This window comes from Palaemon carinicauda, unplaced genomic scaffold, assembly GCF_036898095.1.
Source record: "Palaemon carinicauda isolate YSFRI2023 unplaced genomic scaffold, ASM3689809v2 scaffold2, whole genome shotgun sequence".
Classification (NCBI taxonomy): Eukaryota; Metazoa; Arthropoda; class Malacostraca; order Decapoda; family Palaemonidae; genus Palaemon; species Palaemon carinicauda.
The window spans coordinates 690459-705602 of NW_027169589.1; the positions used below are offsets into that span (position 1 = coordinate 690459).

The 15144-nt window shown below is 41.5% G+C and overlaps 1 protein-coding gene across 1 annotated transcript in view; it reads left to right on the forward strand.

The window, feature by feature from the left end:
• The window catches only part of Cap-D2 (CAP-D2 condensin subunit), a 307837-nt gene that overhangs the window by 11002 nt on the left and 281691 nt on the right, over window positions 1–15144 (forward strand). Inside the window, exons 2-3 of the mRNA XM_068368385.1 lie at window positions 3294–3414; window positions 9226–9366. Coding sequence (XP_068224486.1) covers window positions 3294–3414; window positions 9226–9366 — 262 coding nt within the window. The remainder of the gene's footprint in view (window positions 1–3293; window positions 3415–9225; window positions 9367–15144) is intronic.

Sequence of the window (15144 nt, forward strand, 5' to 3'; positions counted from 1 at the left end):
TGACACCATATTTACCTATTTATTCAACATGTATATTCAGACTTTTAAAACCTTCCCTTGTACGTAGTACTGTTAACAAACTACCCTTTAATGTACAGAACACTTAATGCATGTACTACAGTACCCTAAACTAAAACAGGCACGAATATTAAAGGCAATTTTATATCATGTGTTTCCTAAACACGCTAAAAAGCACGTTAAAAAATGGCAACCAATGTTTTGTTTACATTTATCTCTGATCATAATGAAGAAACAAACTGGAGGTAGAGCTTTGCTTATTACCCAGACATATTCCCCATACTATTCCCTTAGAACTACATCACATCTTCCTACTTTAGATATATATACTGTATATATATATATATATATATATATATATATATATATATATATATATATATATATATATATATATATATATATATATATATATATATATATATATATATATATATACAGTATATATATATATATTTATTTATATGTATACACATACATACCTACATATATACATACATACATATATACATAAATACATGCATACATATATATATATATACAGTGATACCTCGGTAGTCGAACGACTCTATACTCGAACAATTCGGAGTTCGACCAAAATTTTCGAGAAATTTTTGCTGCGGTGCTCGACCAAAAATTCGGTACTCGACCAGCCGAACACGTGACGACCGCATGGGCTTTGTGATGATCGCGCCATCTCGGCCACTCTCGCTTGTTCGGGAAGCATCAGTTCTCTCGAGAGCGTCACTCAGACAACGCGCGATCAGCATTCGTTGTGATTTAGTGATTTTCAGTGCTTTTAATTGCTTTTTTAGCTTTCATAATGAGTCCCAAGAAAGTAATGAGTGTTAAGGGGAAGGAGAAGAGGAAAACAGTGCGAACAACGATCGAGTTGAAGAAGGAAATTATAGCGAAATATGAGAATGGTGTACGAGTGTCCGATTTAGCGGTAGAATACGGAATGGCGAAGTCGACCATTTCTACGTTTTTAAAGCATAAAGAAATGATTAAGAAGGCGAATGTTGCAACGGGAGTTACGGCGGTAACTAAGCAAAGGCCACAAGTGATTGAGGAGATGGAAAAGTTGCTTTTAATATTTATTAAAGAAAAACAGTTGGCCGGGGAAAGTGTTAGTGAAGCGTTCATTTGTGAAAAAGCGTTGCATATCTATGAAGAATTAGTGAAGAAAAGTCCGAGTACCAGTGAAAGTGATTCATTTACATTTAAAGCGAGCAGGGGTTGGTTTGAAAAGTTTCGTAATAGAACAGGTATTCATCGTGTTACTAGGCATGGGGAGGCAGCTAGTTCGGATCAAATTGCAGCCGATAAATACGTGGGGGAATTCGATCGGTACATAAATGAACAAAATTTGATCGCACAACAAGTCTTTAATTGTGATGAGACTGGGTTATTTTGGAAGAAAATGCCAGCCAATACGTACATTACCAAGGACGAGACGAAGATGCCAGGTCACAAGCCAATGAAAGATAGGCTAACATTGTTGCTGTGTGCAAATGCAAGTGGCGATTGCAAGATCAAACCCTTGTTAGTGTACCACTCGGACAACCCCCGGGTGTTCAAACGAAATAATATTTGTAAAAGTGCACTACCAGTTATGTGGCGCTCGAACACTAAATCTTGGGTCACAAGACAATTCTTTACTGAGTGGATAAACGAAGTGTTTGCCCCCCAGGTTAAGGCTTACCTCATTGAAAAGAGCTTGCCAATGAAATGTCTTCTGGTTATGGACAATGCTCCTGCACATCCTCCAGGTCTCGAGGATGACTTGAAAGAAGAATACAGCTTTATCAAAATCAAATTCTTGCCCCCCAATACTACTCCCATACTCCAGCCCATGGACCAACAGGTCATTTCAAACTTCAAAAAACTCTATACCAAGGCCCTTTTCAGAAAGTGTTTTGAAGTGACCAGTGACACGAAGTTGACCCTAAAGGAATTCTGGAAGGAACACTTCAGCATCCTCAACTCTGTTAACATGATTGACCAAGCTTGGCGAGGTGTGACCTATAGGACATTGAACTCTGCCTGGCGTAAGCTGTGGCCATCATGTGTCACAGAGAGGGAGTTTGAAGGTTTCCAACCAGAGGCGGGTCCAAGCACTGCTACCCCTGTAATTTCTGATGACACTGATGTCGTTGAGGAAATTGTTGTCATGGGCAGGAGTTTGGGGCTTGAGGTCGACAAGGATGATATTGATGAGCTTGTAGAAAGCCATTCTACCGAGTTGACTGTGGAGGAATTGTTGCACCTGCAACAACAACAGCAGCAGGATCTGATTGTGGAGCAGGAATCTTCAGAAGAGGATGAGGTAAGGGAGGATGTTCCAAGTTCTCTCATCAATGAAATTTGTTCCAAGTGGGCAGATGTGCAGGCTTTTGCTGAAAAATACCACCCAGAAATTGCAGTAGCAAACCGGGCAGTGCATATGTTTAATGATAGTGTCATGTATCATTTTCGAAGAATACTGCAGAGGAGGAAGAAACAATTAACAATAGACCAGTTTTTCACAAAAGAAAAGAAAGCTGCTACATCAAAGCCTGTTTCTCCTCCAAAGAAGAGACAAAGAAGAGAAGAAACCCCTGAAATAGATCTGCCCACCCTTTCATTGGAGAGAGAAACAACTCCTGAAGGAGAACTACCCCGCCACATCATGGAAGGGGACTCTCCTTCCAAGCAGTAACCTCCCCCTTCCATCCTCTCCACATCCATCCCTGTATGCCATCGAACCGCTGCTCAAAGGTATGTTCACTACAGTACAGAAAATGGTTTAAAATTGTTTTATTTTAGTACAGTAAATGGTTTAAAATTGTTTTATAGGATTTTCTGACCAATTTCATACACATTTAGATAATTATTGTTGTTTAGGTACACGTTTTATTAATATTTTGGGCCTGTTCGAGTGCTTGGGAACGGAATAGAATATATACCATTATTTCTTATGGGGAAAAAAAATTCGGTACTCGAACAAATCGGAGGTCGAACACGGATCTCGAACGGATTATGGTCGAGTACCGAGGTATCACTGTATATATATATATATATATATATATATATATATATATATATATATATATATATATATGTTACTGTATATATATGGGTTATGGAAAAAATCCGCGAAGTGGTGAATCCGCGATGGTCGAACCGCGAAGTAGCGAGGGTTCACTGTACTGTAAATTAAATTTTGAAGCAATGTGTTAGATATTCAATATTTTATGGCAAAGTAAGTTATTTTTCATTTTACTATTTTTCAGATGGAATCGTTTGATTTTGTTATCCCATTGAGTTTGGATGCGCTTCAGGAGGCTTCCAGTACACGGCAGTATGCAGTCACATATGTTACTAGCAGCAGAGAGCTTCCCAAGAAGGTTGTAGGTAAGTCTAGTAATATAAGTGGTAATGTTCCTTTTCAACGTTCTTAATACAGCACCACAAGGTTTTCTGATTAACTTTGTCAGATTGATGGTTCCCAGTGTATTAATAGAAGTAATTGCCTTTATTTATAAAGAATTTTAGTTAAATTCTTTAATTTGTTCCTACATTATTACGAACCTTTCATCCTGTAAATAAGATTAGGACATTGAATTATTAATGAGTCAGTTATGACGACCGGCGGGTGGTGCAGTGAAGCCTTGCCCACTTGTCAGTCAGTAAAATTGTCATTTCTGATTCCACTTGCAAGTAGTACAGCGAGAAAGGACTCGCTTAGGGGAGGGAGATCCTCTAAGATCATTCCCCCTGTGTTTGCTTGGCAGAGGAAGTACTTTAAGATCCAAGAGGCTTCTCTCTCCCCTTTGCCACTTGACTTTGTGGTATTCGCTTTGGCACAGGGTATGTCGGTGCATTGGTTATCCTCCCAGCCTGTCACCTTTGCTGCTAATGATGCCTTGAATGTTGAGAGCATGACCATGGCAACCCTTTAGGGAGCCTCCTGTATTGACCACTATTCAGGTACCGTCGGCTTCCTGTCTGACACAGGATCTTATGGACCCCAACAAGCACAAGGCATTCAAGAATGTTGCTCTTAAGAGCACCAGGGCTGTGAGTTCTTCACCCCTCAGTCTGCCAACCAGTGGGCCAACTGTGTGGTGAAGAGGCTTAATACCATGGCCTCCAAGTTCCAAAGGCAGATCGCCTGTAGGAAGGTCCTACACCTTAGAAACTTGTCTGTCAAGGGCCCCTCCCATTTTCTGATGAAAGAGGTGGAGGCAGTGATGAGAAGTCTAGGAAGGTGAGCCAAGGCTGGCTTCTTCACCAGGCCGCGTCATTCTGGCGCCTTCAAGCCTCTTCCACTTCTAGTCAACAAAGACCTTCACTTCTAGTGTGAGAGGCTCATAAACCTACCCTCAAAGTTGATTACCACCCTATCCAGTTCACCTTGAGAAGGGGAACAGAACAACAGGCACCTTCTTCAAGTAGATAGGGTCGAGGGGCAGGCGAAGAACAAGGAATAAGGGAGGCCAACAACCAAGCAAGTGGATGTCTACAACCCAGATGGAGGATATAGGGGTTTCACTGTGTGAAACTGTGGATGGTAGACGTTCTATGGTCCAGGTACCTTATCCCATACATCAGCTCTTCCTCTCCTCTGATTCCTCCATTGACGACATCATTGTCCTATCATCAGAGATCAGAGATCGATGTAGAACCAAACCATGGTAGGGAAGGACGTTCTCCTAGAGGTCTATGGCAGGTACCCAGGTTTCAGTCTACTCTGGCATCTGGAGGCTGGAGACCAGTCATAGACCTGTCACTATTGAATGAGTTTGTTCTGCAGACTCTTCAAAATGGAAACTGCAGCTACATCAGTCTGGTAATTAATTAGGCCCTTGGATTTCAGGATGACAATTGATCTTAAGGATGCGTACTTCTAGATACCAGTATATACTTAAGAATGAACATTGACACGGTCCTCAAGAGTTTTTCAGTCACTTGATTGCCTGGAACGCCTCGGGTGCAGGCACTTCAGTGGCCTAGGTTGCTAGGTCATCCAGTGTCCTTGGAGTGGCATGTACTGAATGGATGTGTCCAGGTGTGTTCCATGCAATGGCAATCAGGGCATCACCCCCCCCCCCCCCGAATGCTAGTTGTGGTAGGGGAAGAACACAGATGAGATGTGGAGTGATGGTTGAACGAAGTCAATCTTCTGAAGGGTTCAGCCCTACTCTACGCGTCCAGAAATAAGGCTGTTCACGGATACATTGAAGAAAGGTGGGGGCACATTTGCAACGTCTAGCGACTGGACGATGGTCAGATGAGGAATGTCGATGCCACATTAACCCTCTAGAGCTCCACTATCTCTCCAACACTTGTTCTCTAGCGACGGATCACTCAGTTTTCAGTGACAACGCCACTGTGGGGGTTTATGTGAACAAGCATGGAGGTACCATACCGCTTCGTTGCAGGTTTGCCGGTTAGCAGTGCAAATACTGAAATGGGTGGAGATCAATGCGATCACTTCATCGGCCCTCTTCATTCTTGGCAAAAAGAATGTTAAAGCATACAAGTCCAGCAGGAGGATGCAAATACTGTAGTTGGCTGGGTGGACTTTGCATCCTAAAATAGCAAACAGAAGCATGACTTTTTTTGGGTTTACCAACAGTCGACCTGTTTGCGATCTCACTAAACCGGGGGCTTATGGTACACTGCCGCCTAGTGCCAGACCCAGAGGCAGCATTTGAGGATGCTTTCCAACATCTTTGAGACGGCTTTGATGTGCACGCGGGCTATTTTGAAATCATCGCCCAGCTTGAATTTAATCGCAATTTTTATGAGAAGTTTTCTTTAATAGGTTTTGCATTGATTCTAGTAGACTCGGTGGCGACTGTTCTTCAACACCGAGACGAGCTTCTGAGGCTAGGCCAAGATCTGGGGATCATAGTAAACCTCAAGAAGTTATCACTGCTTCCCTCTCAACGACTGTTATACCTAGGAATGATAATAGAATTCGACCTTCAGAAAGTCTTCCCATCAGACAACAGGGTAGTGAGGCTGATGAAGGTTGCAAGACCATTCCTCAGACGAGAAGAACTCCTGGCCCTGAGGTGGTTATGTCTCTTCTGGCACCTATCATCCTTGGCCCGTCTAGTTCCCAATGGGCGCCTGTGGATATGATCTCTCCAATCGCAGCTAAAGTCCATCTGAAATCAGGCCTTTGATTCCCTGGACAATCTGATTCCCATGGGACCAGAGGAACGGACGGACATTGAGTGGTAGACGGCAGACGAGAATCTGCCAAAGGGCATCAACCTTCTTGTCCTTCCTCCAGACTTGTTGCTCTTTTCAGATGCAGTAAAAGAAGGGTGGGGCCCCCACATCCTGCACCACACGACCTCAGGCCTATGGTCAGAGTTCTAAAAGCACCAGCACATAAATCTCCTAGAGATGAAGGCTGCCTAACTGGCCCTTCAACAGTTCCAAAAGTTCATGGCAGGCCACTGAGTGATGGTGATGAGCTACAACACCACAGTAGTGGCTTATATCAACAAATAAGGCAGTACTTTTTTGCTGCCCCTATCTCATCTAGTAGTAGAGATCTTGAGATGGGCAGAAGACAACTCGGTGACCCTATCAGCTCCCTTCATTCCCGGCAAAAGGAATGTGCTATCGGGCAATCTGAGCAGAGCGACTCGGTAGGCTCCGAGTGGTCTTTGAATCATCTGGTAGCCAATAAAGTCCTGACTTTATGGGGTTACCAGACTGTGGACCTGTTTGCAACGTTCCTGAATTTCAGGCTCCCGCTGTACTGGTCACCAGTACACGACCCCAAGGCTGTCTGGCAAGATGCATCCCAACAACTGTGGGACAACATTGACGTTTACACCTGTTTCCCGTTTTGTCTGATGAAAAGAGTACTTAAAAAGACCAGAATATCGGTCAATCTCTCAATGACCCTCACAGCTCTTCTATGGCATCACACAGTGTGGTATCTGGATCTCATGCAGCCCCTGACGGAGCTTCCACCAAGAGAGCTCCCTCCGCGACACGATCTACTCAGACAACCACATGCCAACATTTTCCACAGTGCCATAGCTTCGCTACAACTTCACACCTGGAGACTATCCAGTACCTCCTCACTCAGAGAGCATTTTCGCAACCAGCTGCGAAGCGGATGGCTGAACACCTGCGAAGATCTTCAGCTTCAGTCTACCAAGCAAAGTGGAATGTCCTCTGTGGGTATCTCTCCCCTCGATGCCACTATTCCAGCAATAGCGGAGTTCCTTGTGCACCTGCGGAAGGGAATGCTCCTCTCGGTTTCTGCAGTAAAAGGTTACCGCTCAACCTTGAGTCTCGGCTTTAAGCTGAAAGGAGTAGATATTTCCTCTTCGCTGGAACTTTCCTCATACGAATTTATGAACTTACCTGTCCCCAGTCGGAAGTGAGACATCCTCCATGAAACGTGGTTCGGGTCCGTTGGTCCACGAAGGGTCCTCGATACGAACCATTACGCTAGGCAACAGATCGCCACCTCACTTTGAAGACGATGTTCCTACTCTTTGGCTTCAGCCAAAAGAGTTAGGGAATTTCATAGTCTCTCGTATGGCATCGCCCATTCAAGGGGATGGGGAGAGGTAAGCTTCAGCTTCATTCCTGAGTTTGTTGCAAAGACTCAAAATTTGGGGCTAGCAGATCCTAGATTCTATTCCTTCCGGATAACGAGTCCTTCTGTAACCGATGACCCAGATCAACTGTGTCCAGTAAGGATTTTGAGGTACTATCTCAAAAGCATAGCAGCAGCATACCCACTGTGCCAGCACTCTTCGTTAGCACAGGGAAGGTCAAGAGAAGGATCATGAATAACACCATATCTGCCTAGATTCGCAAGGTTATTGACCTGGCAGTAAATATGGATCCTCCTCTGACACTTCGACCCAGAGTACATAATGTCAAGGGTATTGCTACGTCCCTGGCGTTCAAACGAAACTACTGTGGCGCAGGTTCTACAAGCTGGGGTGTGGAAGAGTCAAACGACCTTTACCACCTACTACTTGCAAGACATAATCCACAGGAGCATGGAAGCCTTTGCCATTGGTCCTGTGATGGCTCCACAACACCTCGGGCTCCTTGATGGACATGTAGCAGAATGTTGAGGGGACTGGTTACCCGGGATTAGTCTGAACGAATGATTAAGAATGGCTGGCACCTTTTCTTCATTCTTCCCTCTCTTGGTGAAATCAAAATCCAGGGTCCTCTGCAAAGCTGACCTCAACTAACTGCAGGTAAACCATTGTTCCCTTGTGTAACCTGGTATTGTGCCTTTACTGTTACGTTCTCATACCCTATCGAGGTTGGTATTGGGAATGTCTTGGTAACCTCTGAATTTTCGTATGACTCGGAAGAACTCTTACCTTGCCGATCACATTGCTAGTATCATGAACACAGCTTGAGTAGGCTGCGGACCATGCATAGCATGGTTTTAGCGAGGTGTAAAGTTTCCTCCTGTTATGTGCTAAACACATAAAGGGGAATGCCCAGGTCAAAGCCAAAAAGCCAGATTGGCAAGGACTTCCACCCTCCTAAAGGGTAAGTCAACCTCTATAAATAGCCTTGGTTTGTATATTTATACAGATTGGCGCGCTAGCACCAGTCCCCCTTGAAGTCCTACATCCAAGCTAAGTCAGGCTCACATCCTAGGTGTTTGAGTAAGAGGGGTAGCTACTCCCCCCCCCCTCTAACTAGCAGGCAGGTGGTTAACCCTCGCTAAAGATCTAATGGCTCGTCTTTCAGCTTCACCTAAAGTAATACCCCTATAAATAGTTACAGGTTTGTATCGTTAGGAAGAATACAAATTACTTCCAAATTTGTCATTTTTCATAACTATACAAAACTGAGTCTTTTGCTCATACTTTCCTGCCATCACCAACCCCCTTGAAAGTCGCATCTTCTATCAAAGTAGTTTGTCAGTGAGCCACCACGGAGGGGAGTTGCTGGTGTTGCTCCGTCGCATTTGTTGATACCTTATTGCAAAATTTAGTTGCCCTATTCCAGCTTCGTTGTTATCATTCTTTTACGTATTATCATTCTTTTATGTAAAGAACTCATGTTAAAGGTTTAAATGTGCATTCCAGCGTCACTGAAGTCACACTCCTATTAAAGGTCTCAGGTTTATGTAGTTAGGAGTTATGAAATTTCTGAAATGTTTTCATTTTCCTCTAATTTGATATCAAATTCTTCTTTAACTTACAGATTCGGCATTATCATTTCGAAAGTGTGGCTCAAATTTCATTTTGCAGGAGCAAAATTTTGATACATTGTACAGTGTACTGGTGAACTTCAAGTCTGTTGATGAAGAATGCCAGCGGAGATCATGGGACTTAGTTTTGAAAGGTCAGTAATTGATATTGTTTGTTCCTACGCAAATACAAACCCTCGTCATTTGTAAGGGTTTACTCTGTTGTCGCTCTTCCACAACCAGAATTTTAACCCTTTTACCCCCAGGCTCTTTGGAAATTTCCAACCCTTAACCCCCAAGGGGTTATTTTTTTCCCAGCACATTTTGCAGTATATTTTTTTAAATTGCTCTTACAGCCTTAATTTTTGTCATAGAGAGGTCAGGTTGGTCTCATTCTCTTGGAAAATGCCTGAATTTTCTTAAAAAATTATCAAAAATATGAAAAAAAAAATTCTTATAGCATTTTTTTGCAAGGACGTACTGGTACGTCCATGGGGGTAAAGAGATGGCTTTTGTGAAATGTACCAGTACGTCCTTTGGGGGTAAAAGGGTTAAAGGAATAGTGGTATTCTGGAAACATTGTATACTGTACTGTAGTTGCCAGCTATCTTACCTTCTTCTTGCAGAAGCTGCTGGGCCAGTGGCTCTGGCCTCACTTTACACACGGTTGTCGTCCTAGGCACACATTCTAATAATGATAAGGGGTTTGTGTGAAAAAAAACCTATTTTTTATGTATCTATGGAAAATACAAATTTCAAATTATAATTTTACTTTAATTTATTATAAGCTCTTTGCCCATTTGTTTCATGACCCCCTTTGTTTTTGTTTTTTTCTCAGAATGCCAGTGCCCTGCACTCAGCAGGGATCATATACTAGAAATTTATAAAATTAAGATTGTCAGAAACCAGGGTCACTGGGATAAACTTATCTGAATTAAAGAATTCTGTGGAACCTATTAAAGATAGGCAGCGAGAGCACTTAGGACTTCCCTCTGCTTTTGAGGCCTTTTTAATTTCAACCCAGTTGTCATGTAACGTATCAGTGCTTAAATTAGAAAAAAAAAATGAGTATCCTGCCGGTGACAGAGTACTATAGAGGAATTTGAAAGTGCTAGGTGAGGGCAAGCAATGATTTACTGTGGGGAATTTTTAGGATATTAGTGCAGTGGACACTTGAGTGAAAAAAAACCCTATGGTTGCGAATCTTTAACAGTAGGTAGTCGGAGATTTATGTCCAGACCCTGTTGACTCACTGTATAGATCGTGAACCTCAATATGGTGGGGGTTCTCCTTCAAGCTTGAAGTTTTCTCATGTCACAAGCTAGGAACTTTCTTGGCCTTGACCAAAAAGGCTTTGTCTTGATCCGAACTGCCAAGGTTGGCTGCTGTTAACATGTGTGTTTTGTGTCTGGAACCCGATGGGATGGTAATTTGAAGGAGGATTTTTTGTAGTTTATATTGTTTTTTTATGTGTAACTGACTGAGTACTAAAACCTTTTCCTTAGTATTTGTATTCATATATTCATATGAGTGTACAATATGTGAATGGTTTATATTTTTTTCAAAGCATTTTTAGTCTAGTTAGTGTAGGACTGAAATGAAGAGGGATACTAGTTTTTTCTTAGAATAGAAATTTTATTATTGATGTATTTGTCAACTTTTTTTCTCATTTTTGTGATAAATTTTTTGTTAATTTTCTTTCAATATGCTGTAGTTCCACCTACCTGTGTCCTGTCACCAGCTTAGAATTCATTTACATTTTTTTTCCTTTCTCCTAATGTTTTTAAAGTTTACTTAAGCTTGAAGAGATCTTACCTAAAAAGTATACGGCTGCTCTTATTTATGACTGCATAGCACTGCGGAGAGAGACGAAAACCCAAGAAAAAATAATAGGGAAATTTGAGGTTCTAGCTGGGTGGTCCCCTTGCGTTGTATAAAAAATCGAGGGGTTAGTGCCCAGTTCTCTTGACTGTTTGCCTTTTGGCCAGATTTCTGGGTATTCCACCTTTTTATCTTTTTGTGTAGTGAACGTTGGAGTGTGGTCGGCATTGGGACACTAGGCAGTCTGCGTGCAACATCTGGCCACAGTCCGCAAACCACTACAACGAGTCTGCTTAGACCACTGTTCCACGCTTATGCTTGTGTTTTCTCTTTGTAAGTATATGTATGAGCACCTGCCCTGGCCTTGAAGGTTGTCCTTGCGGCATCTTCATGAGTCGGGTGGAGGTGGACCCGCATAACTAATGCCCTAGATAATGTGGTAAGAGATACCTTTTAACTTCTTCTTGTGATTTTTGTAGTATTCCAGGGGTAAGTGTAGCAATATTTGAATTCCGTGGGATTTTGAATGAAGGAAAGGAATGACTGCCTGCAATACAATGCTAATATAGTACAACCTTGCTCTGCCAGGTCTTTTCACTCAATTTGTGACAGAAGGCCTGTGTGAAGCTACTAATCCATGTTGGCCGCTGCTAAGATGTGTGAAGATTTTCATCAGTAACTCCTTCCAGAGTTCCCCTAAGAAAAGTATTCACTCGAAATTATTTGTTCTAAATAAGATAAAGAACAAAACAGTATTGAATAAGTATTTTTGTATCTTCCAATTATTTTAGTTTTCCATTATCCCTAATCATCCTATATTGTTGCATTTCCATTAATAACTCGTTCCAGAGTGGCCCTATGAAATTTTTGTTTATACTTTTCTTCTACATAAAAACCTAATATAAAGTATTTTATGCAGTTCTCTTCATTGTGTTTTCAACTTGGAAATTTACTTATTGCTGTAAAATTAATTGTAGATAAATAATCATGAGATTGAAAGGAACGAATATGTTACGATCTGTTATTTATTTACCGAAATGAAAGAAAAACGTATCGCTACAGTAATGTTTGGTATGTGTAGTATCTTTGTGTTCATACAGTACATACAGAAAAGTAATGTTCATTTTGTTTTCCAACTTGAAAATGTACTTATTGATATAAAATTAATTGTAAATAAATAAGCATTAGATTAAAAGGAAAATATGTTACAATCTGTTATTTATGTAGAGAGTAGAGGTCCCCTTTTTTTGTTTTTGTTTCATTTGTTGATGTTGGCTACCCCCCAAAATTGGGGGAAGTGCCTTGTTATATGTATGTATGTACTGAAATGGAAAAAAAAAATTTCCCAATTATATAAAATTTTCTCGAATATTTAGTAGATAATTTAGCTATAGAAAATTTCGCGAATCTTTGTGTCGCGAATCGCCAAGAAAGAACTGGTGGATATGGAGACTGACTGTATTTGTATATATATATATTTATGTCCCCGTTCTCCATGGAAGGTGGAGTCGGGCAATGTCTAGGCAAATTATGGAGTTTAACTCCAAGTTTTCCCTTGTCTGGTCAAGTCATAATGATTAGTTCACACACAATCGCACAGATTGCCCAGACTGTTAGCTCTCACACACATATTGAGAGTTGGTGAGGTCTCTGGGTATCTATTAAGCTTGTTGCAAAGCACAAAAATCACACCCAATGTCAGAAATCAGCCAGTTGGTTAAGGACTTCCACCCACCTAAGGGTTAGTCTCTGCTGTAAAGAGTGAAGTGGTTTGTATTAGGTGCTGGAACAAATGACAAATTTGGAAATCATTTGTATTTTTTTTAACTATACGAACCTTGAGCACTTTACATATGCCTGCCCTACCATCACCTAGTTCCCCTAAAAAGTCCGGCCTGCAATAAAAAAGCGACGTCATTTCTCTTGTGCGTGTGTGAGCAGGGTGGCTGGTGTACCCCCACGCTACGCCCCCCGCTAGTAAGTGGAGGGTCGTCATTGTATACCGAACTAAAAAGTATTATGGCTAGTTTTCAGAATTTGCCGTAATAAAATGCTCTGTAAAGAGCTCAAGGATTGTACAGTATACTTAAGAAAAAATACAAATGATTTCCAATTTTGTCTTATTTACTGCCGAACTATTTTGAAAAAATACAAAGAAGGTCGACCTGTACCTTAGGACAAAAATACATTGCCATATTTCCGACTTCAAAGTAAACCTCACCCCACTAAATTCCTGTAATCTCTCCTTTTAGAATCAACAATTTATTATAAGATTATATTCCTCTGAAGGCCACAACCAAAATGCAAAGTTTGTGCCATATTTCTTTTTAGCACGACTGAATAATGATACAAAACTAACTTTTTCAATATTAAACTTACCCGATGATCATATAGCTGTCAGCTCTGCTGCCCGACAGAAAAACCTACGGGCGGAATACACCAGCGATCGCTATGCAGGTGGGGGTGTACATCAACAGCGCCATCTGTCAAGTAGGTACTCAAGTACTCGATGTCAACAAAGAACCAATTTTCTCTCTGTCGTGCCACTGGCAAGACCTACTAAATACGCTGTTACTAACTGGATTTGTTTTCACAACGATTTGGTGAAGTACACTATTCCAGTTTTGAGCTTTCGCTATGCAGGGGTTTTATCTTCATTTCAAAACTTGAACTCGTTTTGGATAGATTTAATTATGGTGACGAAGAGAGTATGGACTCTCTTTCACTTTTAAATGGCCGACCCTTCCCTTAGACGGAAGTGTGTTTAGGTTTTTGGTAATTTTGCTTAACACGTTATAGATCTATATATTTTATATCTCTCCGCCTTTATAGGCCTCTTCGATTAACTTTCCATTTATTATAAACATATAAAAATAAATTTTTATGTTTGTTTTTATGCGACCTTTCCTGATAGTAGGCGGTCCTAACTTGGAACCGAAGTTAATTAACATTGAGCCCGTTATATCGTATTTAACCTTTAAAGAATTTAATACTTTTTAAATTTTAATGTTTTATGAAAGAATTTCTTTGATAGTCTCGTACTGTTTTCAAAGATGAACTAACGTTTAGTTTTTTAGTCTACGCAGTTGTTGACGTTCAGAACGTTCAACATGCGTTCTATCGTTACGATAGAGAGAGAGTGTATCACGGTTTCACTTTGCAGTAAGAGTAAACCGATTCTGGCGTTTCGTTCATTCTTTCTTAGCTTAAATGGTTTAAATTCTAAATTAAAGGAACTTTTTATTTGGAAAACCTTTCAGTTTTTTCCTTTAGCAAATAACATGTTTTAACGATATATAGTTGGGCTCTTCTCTCAGGTGCGAAATCAAGAGAGAAAGAGAGAGAGAGATAGAGACGGAGGGAGAGAGAGGAGAATAAACGTTTCGTTCAAGCGGGTAACGTTGTTCTCGTTTTTACTCTCCTCCCTAGTCGCTGTAGGGGAAGAAGGTAAAACGTTTCTAGGGTTTTATTCTTGTTCCCAGGCTATGTGCGGTGAGAGATTGTAAACGTAGTTTATTTGATCCAGTGTTTAGTCTCTTTCCCAGCCACTGAATTCTTTATCTTTATATATGTTTTCTGTTGCATTATACGACTGTTTTCGCAATTACTACCTTTTAATGAAGGATAGGATTGCGTGTTTCAGGTAGAAATCAGTAAAAGTTTCGATTTCAGTGAAATAAGTGCAAAACAGAAAATCAAAGTGATAAAGTGATATGCGCAAAGTGTTACAGTGTTGCGTCCGAGGGTTCGTCTGTTCGTGCCAGTCGTTCACCTAGTCCGGGACCTCTTACAAGCTCCCAAGCCCAGGGGAGAAGTAATGTCGAACGACTTATGGGTTCCTCAGGCCTTGATCAACGAACAGACGTTTTCCCTCCGTGGTTTCGGGCGTATCTACCCAAGATCGCCCCACCCACACAAAGACGAGAGAGCCCATTTATTCCTCGTCTGCGGAAGAGGTTTCTCGTAAGAAACCATGGACCACATCTCGCAGCTTTTTAAGTGCAAGTCGGTCCCTTCCGCGCAAGTCCAACGGCCCAGGTGTAGCCACTGGGTCAGTTCGGACTCGCTGCAGTCATCCGACGACTGCACACCTCCCAAGAGAGGCAAGGTGG